The sequence below is a fragment of the Leuciscus leuciscus genome (genome assembly GCF_965113295.1).
Source record: "Leuciscus leuciscus genome assembly, chromosome: 12".
Classification (NCBI taxonomy): Eukaryota; Metazoa; Chordata; class Actinopteri; order Cypriniformes; family Leuciscidae; genus Leuciscus; species Leuciscus leuciscus.
In genome coordinates this window covers 12,786,306-12,803,706 of record NC_138736.1, presented here as the reverse complement: position 1 = coordinate 12,803,706, position 17,401 = coordinate 12,786,306, and the positions used below count along the sequence as shown (strand labels likewise).

At 38.7% G+C, this 17,401-nt stretch overlaps 1 protein-coding gene across 3 annotated transcripts in view; it reads right to left on the bottom strand.

Annotated features, from left to right (window-relative positions):
* Positions 1-636: 636 nt before the first annotated feature.
* The window catches only part of nrsn1l (neurensin 1-like), a 218,430-nt gene continuing 201,665 nt past the window's right edge, over positions 637-17,401 (bottom strand). For 2 of the 3 annotated variants that reach the window (XM_082185326.1, XM_082185325.1), the window contains 2 exons: positions 3,054-3,240; positions 637-1,329 (listed from right to left, as the gene is read on the bottom strand). In XM_082185326.1, coding sequence (XP_082041452.1) covers positions 928-1,329; positions 3,054-3,233 — 582 coding nt within the window. In that variant the 5' untranslated portion in view covers positions 3,234-3,240 and the 3' untranslated portion in view covers positions 637-927. Of the gene's footprint in view, positions 1,330-3,053; positions 3,241-6,075; positions 6,404-17,401 lie in introns of those variants that run through there. The other variant, XM_082185324.1, reaches the window with a different exon arrangement.

Sequence of the window (17,401 nt, the reverse complement as noted above, 5' to 3'; positions counted from 1 at the left end):
AGACTCCATTCCAACTTGTGCTCAAAAACATTAGCATTCCACATGACATAACATCTGTATTTGCATATTGAATTGTGATTGGTCTTTTCTTAAACCATTTTTTACACTTTAAAAAGTGCACACTAGGCACAGAAGATGCTTTAAATATGTATCTTTTTGTATTTAATATATAGAGACTACCATTAAAAAATGTGGGGTTGTGAGATTTTTTTATGTTTTTGAAAGAAGCCTCGCCAAGCTTGCTTTTATTTGATCAAAAATACAGTAAAAGCAGTAACACTGTAAAGTATTAAAATTTAAAAGAACCGTTTCCTATTTGAATTATTTTAAAATGTAATTTATTGCTATGATGGCAAAGCTGAATTTTCAGTATCATAACTCAATGTCACATGATCCCTCAATAATCATTCAAAATGCTGTTTTGCTGCTCATGAAACATTCCATATTATTATCAGTGTTGAAAAAAGTTGTGCTGAAACCACGATTTTAAGGATTTTTTGATGAATATAGTAAGGTCAAAAGAACCACATTTGTTTTAAAGAATCTTTTGTAACATTATAAATGTCTTTACTATACTACTATAACTTTTGATCAACTTAATGCATAATCGCTGAATAAAAGTATTCATTTCTTTAAAACAAAAATATTTTTACTCAAAAGCTTTCTTTTGCTGCCTTGCAACTACTTAGTGGCTGTTCATTTGATCAATACTGTAATGTAGAAAAATACAAAACTTGTTTCGACGACAATTATACAAGGACAACAGATGGCACAGGTTTGCTCCACTAATAATTAATAATGTAAGGCTCTTATCACACAATTATCAAACACAAATAAAACACTCCCAAATTTCTCATTGAAATAAACAAGGAGCTTTTGCTGATTGTTTTGACAGCACTCTTGAACGGGCATTGTCAAAAAGCTCTTTTATGAGCACTTCTGAACTTTATCGTCCCTAGCAAGAGGAGATACTACTCCTTCACCAGAGGCCGGACTGGGAGGCTTCATTACAGGGTCTGCTGGGCTTCTCATTGCACTCAGGACTTTGGTCCCCCCCTTCCGTTCTCCTCTTGAGTCTTCCTTTTTTGTGGGAGTTGTGGAGAAGTTAGACGTCAGGATTCCACCTGCCATCAGAACCCCGCCCAGAGTGAGAAGCCCCGTCCCGACCAGAACACATATGTGTAGCGAGTGATTGTGACGCATGGCCTGGCGGTCCACGAACAGCAGTTCGCCTTCCCCGAAAGCCTCAATGCGAGTGGGGATGGCATAGCCCACTGTCATGATCACCAGCCCCACTGTCAGGAGTACCACACCAACCGCAAGTGTGACCTAAGAGTGAACAAAAGAGTGTTCTTCATTCTCTTGCACTATATGTCGGTTCTATTGACCCTACGACAGCGGTTACTTAACCACAGCCACAGCTTTTCAAGGGCGAGTAATCTATCTATGTCCGTCAAACAAAACAACCACGATACCACGAAATGAAGTAAATCATAGTTTATCATCACACGAAAATCAGAAAGCATCAGGTTGTTATGTTGAAACACTAAATATAATGGTAGAAGACAAGAAAACAATGAAACACAAGGGGAAATCTACCCAAGTGTCAAGAAGTCTGACAGTTGACATGGCAGAAACTTTGACTAACTTTAATTGACATTGACACAGAATAATGTGTAATGGACAATTTACAGATGTAAACAGAGTAAATATTGTCTTTTTTTTGGTGTGTTTTCCTTCAAATAAAATCAACTTTGGCTGCATGTACTCATCAGAGCTGTTGAAAATCCATTCAGCATGTTTGTTTTTCAAATAAAACCAAATAATCCACACATTAAATGAAATCATTAGTATCTCGGATGAAGCCTATGTGCATTTACTCGAACAGCAGGTAGAAATATGCGGAGGAAATAAACCAATCATCCTGCTCGATTTATCTGACTTTGAAGCACAATGCCATATAAAAATCCTTGTAATCGCCTAAATCTAGCGTTCATGAAAACTGTCCAAACAGGCAAGCTTTATTCGTAAAGTATTTTTATTTTTCTGGGGAGAAACCATCATAGTTTACGGATCATACGGATGTGTAAAATAAGTGAAGGTCAATGTCATAAAAACAAGTCTTATCCAACGTTTATATTTTTCATGATTACTGGCTGATTTCAGGAAACGTAATGAACAAAACTCTATTAAATAGCCACTCTGGATACCTAGAATATAAATTGCATGTCACATAACAACACCTTTTTAGTTTAGTTAAAGGAATTTGTCAAAAAAGGAGCTAATTTGTATGTGTCTGACAGTTTAGTGAAACTTGACAGACTTCAAACCTTGACGGACAAAATAGCAGATGGCAACAAGTCTTCTCAGTGCAGCGATTTGATTGGCTATTTGGGCCATCACTCTGTTGTATCCATCACCCATCACTCATCCCTTATCTGTTGTAAGGTTAATAGACAATTCACAAAGTTTTACTGTCAAAAAAAAAAGATATGATCAATCAGTTATGACAGCATATGTTTTTACATAACTTTTTTTTTTATAAGTTATACAAGATTCAACTCATGTTAAGTCAGTTTAATGTAATTTAAGTTGAAATTACTTAAAAATCCAAGTTGATTGTACTTAAAAATTTAAGGCAGCAACTTTTTTTTACAGTGTTGGTTTAGTTTATAACTTTTGAAAAGACCAGTCAAGACAGAAAAGTGTCTGATGGTTAGTTGATGTGATTGATAGTTTATTTGTGATGCGAATCTGAATGTGATTGATGCACCGCCATTGATGCACATTTTATGGAAATAGATATCTTCAGTGCTTTTGAAACTTTTTGATAACAAAAGCTTTTGAATACCATTTTGATAACAAAAGCATTGAAAAAAATTACCAAGTTTCAAAACAACATAACACATTCTGAAAGACCAGAGGGGGCAAAGTGGAGTCAATCGAATTTGGTTTTGGACTCAAGCAAACAAGCCAATAGTGAAAACAACATTGAGGACTTTGGATCTCTTTTACAGAAAAGTGCAAAACACAACAAAACTTCTCTCTGATACCTTCCAGAAGCCTGAGCTCCACCGCAGCGGTGATCTCTGGTCCTGAAAGTCCTCCTGCTGCTCCCTCATTGAGGCTGTGCACTCCTCGTAGAAGTGGTGTAAATAGGAGCGCACTCCCAAAACACGACAGCCGGAGTCGACCGCGTGACCGGACCCACAAACCTCAGAGCAAGAGGCCATCTCAGACCTGTGATTACAACCACACATCATTACAGACAACAAACAAGACATCCCAAAACACTGAAAAACATTTTTTTTAACCTTCTTAGATTTTGCTTGTCAATGAGCTATTACAGTTTCCAGCATTCATTTTTTTTTTTAAGTCAGCCTTTTCTGGTCTTAGATCAAATATAGGCTACAATAGCTCAAATTGCTACAAAAGCTTAAAGGGATACTTCACCTCTGGAAACATGAATGTGTATTTAAAATAGGTCATTTATGTAGAAGAAATGTGAAACTATTTTTGAATTTGGAGCTTTCTAGACTGAGAAAAGCCAGAAAATGTATTTTTGGCTTATGTGAATGAAAGACAACAACTCCCAGAATGCACTTGCTTTGCTGCCCTAGGAGGCCACTCCCAAGCCACGCCTACCGGTTAGAGAGTGCAGTTGAAAACAAGAAGGTTAGGCTACTAGTGAGACTCCGTGACGAGTTTGCCCGGTATTTCGAGATCGCCCAAAATGTCCGGGATTCGGCTTTTGCGTTCTACAGTCGCCATTCATTATGTTTACTGTGGCGAGCAGGACGAGGCTGAGGGCCACGGGAGAACGGCGCGAGACCGGTGGCGTGCTTACTGAGACGCACCGATCTCGTATCTCTCACGGAGGAGCGGGAATTTTCTTAGCAATGTTAAAACGCACATCATCCGATCACTTGTTTAGCGTTCATGTAAACACTACATTCAGATTCACCAATTGGAATGAATTCAGTTAGATTGAAACAAAAGGTGTGCATGTAAACAATGAATGGCGACTGCAGAAACCAAAAGCTGAACCCCGGACATTTTGGACGATCTCGACGGCCGGACATGTCCGGAAAAAAGAGGATGGTAACCCCTAATACTCAGCTTTCTCCTACTACTCAGCTTTCTCCACAGAGCAAGAGCCTGCTAGCTTAGCTTCCAAAGAAGGACGGCTGATACTATGTGTACATTCTGTGAGTGAGATCCCACCTCCTATGGGCGGGTTGAAAACATGCGGGACAGCCCCTCCTACTGGCTGTAGTCTTTAGCCTCTGGCCAAAAAATCCTCCGATGACGCAAAATTAAGATTTTTGCATCATCGGAGGATTTTTTCCAGACAAAAAATACATAAATCTCTCATCTCAGGGGGATATGAGGGTAGAAAGCATGGTAATTCGAAAATACTACAGGTTTTCTACTAATACAAAGCTTAATGCTAAATCCTGAAGTATCCCTTTAAAGTAAACATGCAAAATAAAAAAATAAAATAAAAAAAGAATCTATGGAATATGGCAGAATTTATTATAAATTATTGATCTTTTCCTGATAAAATCAAGTCCCACCCTATATTTGTACTTGTTGATATATGTCACAATATGAAAGAAAGACATTAGTTATAGTTATTTGCTGATTAATTCTCACACACATTTTTTTCTGAATCTCAGCATTATCCATGCTTACTATAGTTGATGGTGTAGAAATGAAAAACCACCCACTGATGAATTACTCTCTCACAGTCATCAACACGCTCAAGAGCATCATTGAATGTAATTAATAATAGTTCATACACACTCCCATTTGCATACTATAGATCCATAGATTCTAACATAGTATTACCTAATGATATGTTATATTTAACTGTACACTTAACCTTAAATTTTAGCTTAAAAATGCAGTTTAAACAAAGAGTTTATTTGCTTTATAATTAAGCTTATTCATATTCTGAATACTCAGGAGGCAGTGTAAATGGTTCATTAGCTAAAACTGAATATCAAAATAATGAACAGAGAGGCTTAAAAAGAGAATTATGCAAATTAGTTCATAAATCATTTGCAGATTAGTCGTTCATATGCAAGGCATGGCGCACGTTGTGGTGGGGCAATTAATACACCCTCAAAGAAAGCAGTCTACTATGTACAAGTTATTTATCCATATAAACATAGGCTATATATGTTATAAGAGTTACACACGTTTCGGTATATATTAAAGATTATTCAATTGAGTTGGACTGAGGAGGTAACCATAGCAACAACAGCAGACCCCAAAGATCATTATCAGACAATTATATCAGAGAACATAAAATCATTCTTCGATCATAAAGAGGATTCACATATCAAAACCGTGAAAAGTCTAAGCTGACTAAACCGCACGAGAGGAATGTGTTTTATGAGTGTTTAACCTATTCCATAAATCGACTCCCTTTAAAATAAAGTCCTTTATTTAGCTTTATTATTTGCACACTAGCTAACCGGTTTGTGCATTCAGTGAATCTAGGCATATTATAAATGTTTACATTATCCCATCTATGACAAGTGCTGATGAGAATGACTCATTATACTGCATATGTTTATGACCATAATTGTGCAGCAAATCAATCATACGACGTGATCTGCTTCCGTGACATTCAGAACACTAAAGATATTTTCTTATCTATATCTGCACGATCAAATCCAGTGTCTTATGAGCAAACGTTTATGCAAATAGGATTGTACAGAATCGTTACGTTTACTGCGATTAAATCAGGCGAATCCAGAGATGCTGAAATATTGGAGACAGACAGCAATAAACATGTCAATAAACGCCAAGTCAATAAAGAGGATTTAACGAGTTAGCGTAATTATATAAATCACAATGGCAACAGTACATTAACATGCTACAGGCAACGGATATTGCTCATACGTCGCTATTAAAATTCATTTAAATGACACACTCATATTGTATACTATTCGTGTTCATAATGTTGTCTATGATATGCGCCAAGCAAAACGAGAGACTAACCTATCTGTGCAAATGTATCATTATTTTGAAATGTAAAATAGGTCAAATAAATTTGGCTACTACCGAATGTTCAGTAATCGATCCTTGTTGCTTGTTTTCGTGTCTTCATCAGCCAAAGTTTGCATTTGCTGGAGCGCGCACAATGCGCATGCGCTTATGATCTCCACAGCATTTACACTGTATCTTTCCCGTTTTATTTACAATTGCGACTATACGTAAAGAAGATATTAATAATAACAATAATGAGTACTTGATGAAGTCACCTTTTAGACAGGTCGCCTTCCAACCTGCACAACCACAGAGAACAATTAGTCAATTTCAAGGTGAACTTCAGGAAACTATGTTCTAATGAATACAACAAAAAAAATCAGAGTTCTTGATGCTTCCAAATAAATTTTGTGAATGTAAACATATTTAAACATAATTAAAAAGAGATATATTTGGGCATTTTGGCCATCAATCATTAATCAATGGTTAATCAGTCAATCAATGTTGATTATATTGTATAATGAGAAATCTGTAAAGCTGAAATCATATAGCATAGGCTACAGTGTGAATTTAATATCCTGTAGATATTCTTTTTTTTTTTTTAACCATAAAATCAGTTTGAACATTGGCTTTTATTTTCATGCAAAATGATACCACATACAGTCTTAGTAGAATACTAAATTACACTCGTGTTTGGTGAATTTAACTTTCACTTGGCAAAGTATCAATGTGTATGTGTGTTTGTCAGAATGCAAAACATATAGCGTGGTGACAGTATGTGCCTATTTAATGTGAATTACAGAATATGTCAATAACACACATTCACATTAAAAGTTATTTAAGCCTAAAGCTATGAATGATTAAAGGAACAGTCCACCGTTTTTTTAAATAGGGCTTATTCACCTTCTTTCCTACATTTAGATAGGTGGGCAAATGCATTTTTGTCTCAGTGCATGCATTGTTTTAGTTTGACAGGGTTGGCGCTAGCTTAGCTTAGCATAATGAATGGAATCCTTTGTTGCCAGCTAGCATGTCCTGAGTAAAAGTGATATAAAAAATAAAAAACCCCCACCTAATTACTTCTTGTAGCCTGCGTATTCACAACAAGTAAAAATAGCGATGCAGATTAACACTAGGCGATTTCCTATGCAGATTTTGACTTGGGACTATATTAGGGGGAAGCACAGGCGAAGCACTGCTACTTGGGCGCAGAGATATCACGCCCAAGTAGCAGGCTTCGCCTGTGCTTCCCCCTAATATAGTCCTTAATATATAAGTCAATATCTGCCTAGGAAATCGCCTAGTGTTAATCTGCATCGCTATTTGTGCTTGTTGTGAATACGCAGGCCACAAGAAGTAATTAGGTAGGGTTTTTTTTTTTATATATCACTTTTATTCAGGACATGCTAGCTGGCAACAAAGGATTCCATTCATTATGCTAAGCTAAGCTCACGCCGACCCTGTCAAACTAAAACAATGCATGCACTGAGACAAAAATGCATTTGCCCACCTATCTAAATGTGGGAAAGAAGGTGAATAAGCCCTATTTCAAAAAACGGTGGAGTGTTCCTTTAAGAAAATAAAATAGCTTTTTGCTCCCTGCCTTTAACTTTGAGAACCATATAGAAAGAAAGAGATGTGATAAACATTCCTCAAAGTTTTAAGTGCTCTCAGAGCATTTGTTAGCTACGTTGCAACACCATAAGCCATGTTCAAGGTTGTACATCTATTATGAGGCTCTGAGTGATGGAAATTACATTTTTGTAGAAATTCCACAAACTCATCAAGTAGTTCTATGCCTGCACATTAGAGCTAACCTTTGGATATGTTTTGTGGTTTTGAATGCTTAGAAAAGTGGATGTCCTCACATGACAGGTTATGGTCATGTTAACACGCACTCTTCCTTCTTCAGTCCAAAAGTGTTATTTCCAAGGTTACCCAAGCAGATAAAAAGAGGCATTCAGTATTTTAAAAGGGGCTTACATGCAGAGAGACATTTTCCGTGTGGATTTAAATATTTCCTTACCAGTGTGACAAAAGGTCACAAAATATATAAAAAGAAAAAGAAAAATATGTCTTTGTACCAATCACGTACAATTCAAGGACTTACCAAGCATTCTTCCTGTTTTGCTTGTTTGTCTGGTTGTACAAAGCAAATGATTGGTTATAAAATAAAACAGCTTGTAGGCTCCAACAAGGTAGAGAACACAAGAATCGTGTTAGAATTCCTGTGGTACCTTTGAGAGATAGTTGGACCTGTCCATGGTGCTGAAGCTCCAGAATGACAGCTGTCTATTTATAATGAACTACATTTAACTTAAATTCTTTTCACTAGATGCATTGATGAAGAAAAACACGATGCAGTCATTTTGCAGTCTTTCTTCACCAACTGTCTCATACCTGGCTTTTTCCATAAACATAGGATGTGAATATTTAAAGTGCGGGGGCGAGCAGCAGTCCTAGAGCGCGCAGATAATGTGCTCATTATGTCGGTGAGGCGGCGATGCATAAACGCTATCAATGGCAATGCCATCGTTTCCCTCTCACCCGTGATATACGATGCGCTAACACGGCTGGCGTCGTGTGGAGAAGCCAACTGAGTTCAAAAAGTCAAGAGACGAGTCTCCTGATGTAGCGGGACCCAGACGGTTCGCCTGCGTGCCAAAATGGAGATGTTACATCATCTTAATGGTCAAACAATGGGGCGTTGCGATGAATAAAACATGTCATCTCAACCTAAGCCTTGCCTGTTTCATGGGGGCTGAGGTAAACCCCGCGTCCAAGTCTGCAATAGTATGCAAAAGCTATATGTCAAATGGATGTCAGACTACGAAGTGGTCATGATACAGTTAGTGAACAGTCCTCTGTGCAACCAGAGGAATATTTGCTATTATATGAGGCAACTGGAGCTGAGAAGCCATCAGAATTTAGAAGTTAAAAAATAAAAATGGTGGAGACAGCTCTTTTTTAAATGTAAGAGCGCTGCAAAAAAATATTTCATAAAATGGATTTATCATGAATGTCAAAGTATTAACCTAAGATGTTAATTAAATATGCGTAGTGTGATAATTGTTTAACACATTTGCAAACTTGACATTATTACTGCTTCATTCTACTTTCTGAAGTCAGGTCAGAAATCATCAATTGTGATTATTATTACAATTAAGAGTATAATATAGTAGAGATATGAATATGAATAGTTTGCATTTGTGTTGTATATCTTACTACAGAGTTTACTCTAGAGTATACTCCTCAGCACTGTGGCCTTTATCTTGCTCCCTGTGGCACCATTTACTGTAAAACTGCTTTGGAACAGTGTTTGCATTATGTAAATCGGTATGCAAATGTTTTTAATTTTTTCTTTTTTTTTCTTTTCAGGGTTACATCTAACACTAGTAAACTGTCATACTACACTGAAAAAAAGATACACTGGACACTTATTACAAAGTAATATTTTAAACATGATCATTTATTTTGCCTTTTGTATAATGTCAGCAAAAACATAAATTACTTTATTTTGGAAATGTTAATATAATATAATTTTTTCTCAGTGTATAAATACATATTTGCACAGTACATGATAATATCTGCCTTTATATTTTAGGAAGGGGGTCCATCACAAGGGAAAAACCATATCTGGGGGTCTTTGGCAGTAAAACAAACAAACAAACAAACAAACAAACAAACAAACAAACAAACAAACAAGCATTTTGTGTGTGTGTGTGTGTGTGTGTATGTGTGTGTGTGTGTGTGTGGTTAAATTGTATAATAATACAATTATAAAAAGGGAATAATTTCTGTGGTCACTGTTAGTATGTAATTTGGGTGTCTGCTTTGTGTTATTCAATATGGAAGTTTGGTCTGCACATTTAGTTTTTACCATAAATAAATAAGTAGGAAAAACAGTATGATTCAAGCTTATTGCCAAGATAATGTTGTTTTCATTCAGTCTTGAGAGTTTATATTCACTCATCCTTCACCATTTTTGTCATCTCTGGTTACATAAGCATATTGTTTTCTCTCTTTTTCTGTCTCTCTTCCGGACACTGTGGCCTACATTTCACTCATGGACATTTGTGTCTGAGAGATACTGCTTGTACAGCGAAAGTCCCAAATCGCCTAAACGCTAGATGGCGCTATCATCCCAGACAGCTCATGACAGAGCAGCTCTCGTCTTTGTTTTGTCCACGAGACACACACTTAGTCATCTAGAAGTGCCTGCTGGTGCAGTGTTACGTTTTGGACAACTTCTGACACGTTTCTTGTGGAATGTACAGTATGTGAACAAATGCTGTTTGTTGATTATTTTTGTTTGTTACTCTACCACAAACATTCTTTCCACTTTCCCAGGACTATTTAATTCCTAAAAAACAGTCTTCTTAGACTTTACCAGTCAAATGTTTGCTGTGCCACATTAACAGTCCAGATGCGTAAAAAATCCCTTCACCAATAAAGGGCACATTTATAGGTTTCAATCCACAGAGGTAAACATGTCATACATGCCTATGAATCCAGTGTTGGCACCGCGGACAGCTCGCATCCTCTGTACAGCCCTGCCCGTACCCCCTGCCATCTGTCCCAGTGTCCTACACACGCTGCTCTCTCTGCACACAGCCCCAGGGCAGGCGCGGGGGGTGCCGCGGCACAGCAGCCCCGACATCTGCTGCTTCCGTGGGCTGGGTGGATGCGGAGGCCCCCTGGGTCCCAGGGAAAAGCGGCAGAGGCCGAGCAGCCACACTGTCCTGCAGGGTACTATTGTCTCTCCACCACATCATGGTGGTGTCAGCGATCACCATTCACGCTCCTCTGGGTGAAGCGTGGAAGGCGTTTTGTGCCATTTGCCTTGGTCGTTGTGCTGTAAGGTCAATTTGACCTGAATTAATATAAATATTTTGTGTGACAGTTGGCATACAGATGCAATGGGTGAGTTGCAGGGTCGGAAATTAACGGGGGAACAAAAATGCTTCCCAAATTCAAGTTGAGGGGCAAAAACTGCCCTTGCACAATTAAACTAAATCTAATAAGTCACCTTTATTTCTATAGCTCTATATACAATACAGATTGTTTTAACCCTTAAACACATTCTCTGGGTCTTTATCAACCTGGGATGTCATTCACTACCCTCCCCTTCATTACATTTTTTTTCCAAATTTTATTTTTTTTTTCATTGAAGTTAGACATCAACCTTCTTAATGTTCCTCAATCTATTCATTATCAACAATATAACAAGAAAATTTTTATAAAAGAACATCTGTTAAAAAAAAAAAAAAAAAAGGCAAATATGTATAGGGTCGCTAGTGACCCGAGGTATGTAATTGTGTAAGTATATGTTTTTTTTGTTGTTGTTTTTTCTGCATTCATCTTTATTATGTAGGGTGGCATTGTCTGATACACAATGATGATGTGATGTTTCACTCATAATTACTGTGTCACGTTTTATGTTTGTTTTCATTCATGTCTGTGTTTCTAGTCTTGTGTTTTGTTGTCAGTGTGTTAATTGGTTCTGTCATCCTCAGTTTCCATTGCCTGTTTGTCACCATAGTAACAGATTGATTTGAGTTTCAGTTCAGGTGTGTCTCCTTAATTAGTCTTGTTAGTTCATCTTGTTTGCAGTGTATTTAAGCACTCTGTTTCAGTCTGTTCCTTGTCTTGCATTATTTAATTTCTTTGTGATGTGTGGTTGTAAGTTTACTTGTTTAAATATTGGATTAAAGTCCGTTCCAGTGTGCGAAATCTCCGAGTCCGTTCCAGTGTGCGAAATCTCCGAGTCCGTTCCAGTGTGCGAAATCTCTGAGTCCGTTCCAGTGTGCGAAATCCCCGAGTCCGTTCCAGTGTGCGAAATCCCCGAGTCCGTTCCAGTGTGCGAAATCCCCGAGTCCGTTCCAGTGTGCGAAATCCCCGAGTCCGTTCCAGTGTGCGAAATCCCAGAGTCCGTTCCAGTGGGCGAAATCCCTGAGTCCGCTCAAGTGTGCGAAATCCCTGAGTCCGCTCCAGTGTGTGAAATCCCAGAGTCCATTCCAGTGTGCGAAATCCCCGAGTCCGAGTCCGTTCAAGTGAGGGGAATTCCAGAGGCCTTTCCAGTCTTTGAGTCAGTGCCTGACAATGCAGCGTTGACCATTATGGTCATGGCCAATTTGTGTGTGTGGGCTGCACACACGACTGCTCCAGCCCCAGCCCCTGACCAGAGTCCAGAAACGACTCCAGCCCATGAGCCCATTCCTGAGCCCTCTCCTGTCCATAAACCTATAGCTCCTCCCATAGTGGCCGATTCTGGCTTCCTCGGCAACGCCACGAGGGCTGGCGCCTCCCTGGTCCCCATAGTTGCCGGAGCCGCCCTGGAGGGGTCCTGTTCTAAGCCACGCCCTCGGCAGCCTCTAGGACTCTCCCATGGATGTGATATGGCACGAGAACGCTCCTTCTGTGAGGGACACGTTTTTATAAAACACGTTTTATGTTTGTTTTCATTCATGTCTGTATTTCTAGTCTTGTGTTTTTCTGTCAGTGTGTTAATTGATTCTTTCATCCTCAGTTTCCCCTGCCTGTTTGTCACCATAGTTACATATTGATTTGAGTTTCAATTCAGGTATGCCTCGTTAATTAGTCTCATTAGTTCCTCTTGTTAGCTGTGTATTTAAGCCCTCTGTTTCAGTCTGTTCCTTGTCTTGCATTATTTCAGTTCTCTGTGATATGTGGTTTTAAATTTTCTTGTTTAAGTATTGGATTAAAGTCTCCTATAGCATTTAATTCATCGTGCACTTGTTTACAGCCACCTAATCCGTGACAAAATGCTAGCCTGAAGAACAGAAATTACTGAATATTATCTCCTCTGCCTCCGGCAAGATGGCCGTCCTCTGGAGCGGTATGTGGAGGAGTTTTTAGAGTTCTCCACCTGGTGAGTTGGAGCAACACCATACTTAATGCCTGCTTTCAGAGGGGACTGGATGATGAAGTAATTCGGTTCCTGTCTTCTGGTCATTTTGATACACCATTAGTCGATTCCATTAATTTCATCCTTTAGCTAAATGGTTCTGATTTCTTGATGGAAAAAGTTAAAGAGAACCATTACAACCCTCATCCAATCCCATCCAAAAGCGTTTGGGCACTCCAACTCACCTGAAGCCTGCAACCAAACCCTCCACATCCCTTAACATCGGGACCATCGGCTCCAGAGTTCATTCCAGCCCGAGAATCCTCCACATTCTCCCGGTTGAAGACCATACTGAACCCAGCTCAAAAAGAGGAGGCGAAGAAGGAAGAAATCATCCCTTCAAAATTCTACTGAAATCCCAGAGTCCGTTCCAGTGTGTGAAATCCCAGAGTCCATTCTAGTGTGGGAAATCCAAGAGTCCGTTCCAGTGTGTGAAATTCAGAGGTGTTTACGAAAATCAGAGGTGTTTCGATTAGTCATCAACGCTGAAAATGGATTCTGCGCTCTGGTGAATTCTCTCATCATATACAACAAACTGCAGATATGATGTAAGTAAGAGATTAATTTTGCATTATAGACATCTTCAGTGATTATAATGGGAGTTTTTCCAAGAGTGCATAACTCACACTAAGTCATGGGCCACTTCAGTGTTATTTGTTCGCTTTCTGTTTATAATTTATTCCCAGTTTGAATAAAGGCCCCTTTACACCAAGGATGGGTGGATGCCTAAAAAGTTTGGTTCTTACTAATAAAATAACAAACAGTTTACACAGATACAATTAATAAGGTGATTACAAAAATGCCCCAGAAATCAATGGAAAAGTCCATTCCAGACCCTAGTCGTGTGATTTACTGTTACTGTTTTGCTGTTTCTTTTCACAACCAAACGCTTGTAATTCTTCATTATGCCTAAGAATTCTTGTGAGAATTGCTATTCTTTTGTGGTATGCATGTACAAGAAGCTCTTAAAAAGATGCAGCATTGTGAAAGAATACCCATTTGTGATGAGCCTACCTATGAATAATGAATATTAGAAGTACTTTGATACTCTAACAATGTAAAAGGAAAAGAATCAAACTCTCAAGGTCTTGTTTTTCTTCCTCGACACTGCGCTGGAAGCCAGGGCATCACTCTCACTCTCTCTCTCCCTCCCCATGTCTCCCTTTTTCATTTTCCTCCCTGAGAAGCAGGGTGCACGGCATAGCATCCTCTTTTATCTCAGGAGCAATCAATAATGTATGGGACTCCCGGGCTCTCTATGGAGAGGAGCTCCAGCGTTGCTGCCGCCCTGCCGTACCACTCGGCACTGACAGCCCCGCTCAGCACCCCGTCTGCCAGCCCCGGCCCGGGCCTCCAATTAAACACGATACTTAGAGAATCCGGCAGCTTGTGTACAAGGGGAGCACATCTCGGAGAAGACCCCCTCCATCTCCCCCTAACCTCTGGAGACCCCCTAACCAACTCGCCCACACCGTATTGATCTTCACGCAGATGTTAAAGACTATTGAGGTCATCATTCATATTTTATCATTCCCAAGAAAAATGTCAAAACGTGTGGCAAAAAAACAACTTTGTGTCAGATGTAATGGGCTCGGCTGCAACAGCGTGGGATGCTGGGATGCCGAGGCTTTATGTCAATGTGGCGAAAACTTATGCAGCAAAATGTAGCTTGGTTCTTGACCATGTGAATCCACAGTAGGTCATTAAGCTCAGTAACGCATCTCTGCAAGAGTCTGTCGAAACAATCTTTATTGTATAAAGCTCTGTATTAATAAATCTGATGTGACTTGACAACAAAGATGCATTCACCAAGAGGTTAACATTGGCCGTTCTGCAGATGTGATATTGATGAGTGTGCTCCAGCAGATGTGGGTTTTGGCGGCTCTCTGCTGAGGCCCGGGCCCTGTTGTGGTCACCGCGTGAGCCGCTGAGAGCCGGTAATGACAAACACTGACGCTGCTGAATGCATCAGCCTATAATAAAACATTCAGAGAGTCCCACTGTGCTGCAGGCCCATTGACCAGGGCTAATTGGAGGTGCTTATTCAAGGCACTTTCCCACCGATAAATATTTAAATGCACTTAAACTTCTACCTGATGTGGTCTTCATACCCAATGCACTGCTAAAATTATTTCTTACTCAGAACCTTTTTCCAGTAAAAATATATAAACAAGATACATTTACTTGCAAAATATATTAATGAAAACAGTTTTTTTTAGTTCTCATTTTCAGCATTAATCTAGAAAATAAATAAAAGCCAATTGGGTAGATTGGGAGGTGGAAGATAATTAAAGACAAAGTTTTCTTTTGTTACCATTAGTTAAACACTATGAACTAACAATGAACAATAGTTCTACAGCATTTATTAATCTTAGTTAATGTTTAAAGCACTTAATTAATGTAATTTTCTCATTTTCCGTGACCTAATCTAACGTTATAACTATTTACAGCTGATACGTTGTTAACAAAGCATTATTTAACTCTTTTCATATGAGCCAATTAAACAATATGACTTTGTTAATTACAGTGGCAATGAATGAACTCACTATTTGTATATAGTCTTTCTGTGCTTAATAAAACATAATTTTGTGGCCAAAATATAGAAATAATTTGTCATTTTTATCCTTTTGTTCAGTATATTTATTTGCTTGGTTAGTGCCTTGTGGATTTTGAATATTTTGCTGTTGTAACACACACACACACACACACACACACACACACACACACACACACACACACACACACACACACACACACACACAGAAGTTTTAGTGCCATGTTAAAAAAATCTGGCACGAGAGGTAACATTATGAAGATAAAATCATAATATTTATATTAATTAGATTTATATTCATAATAGGCAATTTATCAGAATAAAGTAATACAGTTTTGAGAATAAAACCATAATATTACAAGCAAATTTGTTTTAGTAGCAACATTAAGCATTTTTCACATTTAGAAGAATTTACTTTTCTTATGACTTTATTGTCATAATATTATGATTTTAATCTCATATCAATGACTTTGTCATAATATTGCTACTTAAATTTGGTAGTATTTGGATTTTGATCTCATAATGCTACAATTATATTTTTTTTCCACAATTTCCATACGTTATTTGAGAAGGTTCGCTAATCTTAATCTATTATGAGTTTTATTTTCTAAACTTTGACTTCATTTTCATAAAAGGCCAATAATGAGATTATTTTTTTAAACGTTATATCTTCATTCCTCAAATCATCCTTTTCTTTTTTAACATGGCACTAAAACACTGTCATACTTATGCATTTTTGTGTTTCAGTTGAACTCAAGAATGGAAAAAATTAATTAAGAATTAAGAAAGACATTTTTTGTAGTGCATGCTTAGGCCTGCTACTCCAAGGGTTAACATGCCACACAAAGACATTTAGTGGAAAGAATATCTTTCACTCTCCCCCATGATTCTTCAGGGATGTCTTACCTACAGTACATGTCTCTGACACTGACCCTCCCTGTGATGACCGTGATGACCATGTCCTCCTCGTCTGGAGGATACACTACATCTCAGTGTTGGCAGAATGATGACAGCGTGTCTAATCTAACCCAGTGTGGATGCGAGCAGGACGGGCCTTATCCAACACACAGGCCTTGAGTTTCCAGCCTCTGTGGGAACGATGTGATAAAGTGGCATGATATTCCCTGCAGGAGACGCCACGAGTGGGAAAAAAAGAGCAGTGAGGTCTGCGTCAACATTGGCCATTAGCGTCCCACAAATCAGCTGGGTTAACGGGGGGAAATAGCTTTCAGACTCTCCCCTCTGGAGGAGCGACAGAGAAAGGGCCCTGATAGTCCTGCACAGCTAGCCATTCATAGACCCCCAATTTATGGGCGACCCTAGAACAGGGCATCTTTGTGCGGAGGCCTTAACTGTACCGAACGCAGCTGCATAAATTACACTTTTATTGGGCACCTTGCCCGTTCCTCTCCATAACCTCAGCTAAACTTTTTCCATTTTTGGGAGAGCATGTAGCGATTGGACTTTCTCTCCCTCTTGGCCTCTCCTCACTGTAAAACCGAACAGTGAAATGAACTAAATAAACTGAGTTCATTTTAAGAGTTCAAGAAAAAAAGTTAAGTAATCTCAATTACTGATTATTTTAACCTGAACTTAAACTGAATGGGTTGCAACAGATTTCTAGTTCCCAGCATGCTTTATAAGGAGAATGTTGAAATTAATTGTTTGTTTGTTTGTGTCTGTGTGTGTGTGTGTGTGTGTGTGTGTGTGTGTGTGTGTGTGTGTGTGTGTGTGTGCATGTTTTTCAATCTCATGGGGACTTGTGTCACCGTAGGGACCTAAATTGAGGTCCCCATGAGGAAACAAGCTTATAAATCATACAGCATGATTTTTTTTAATTTTTTTTTTATGTAACAATTCTGAAGGTTTTCTGTGATGGGTAGGTTTAGGGGTAGGGTTAGTGTAAAGGGATAGGATAT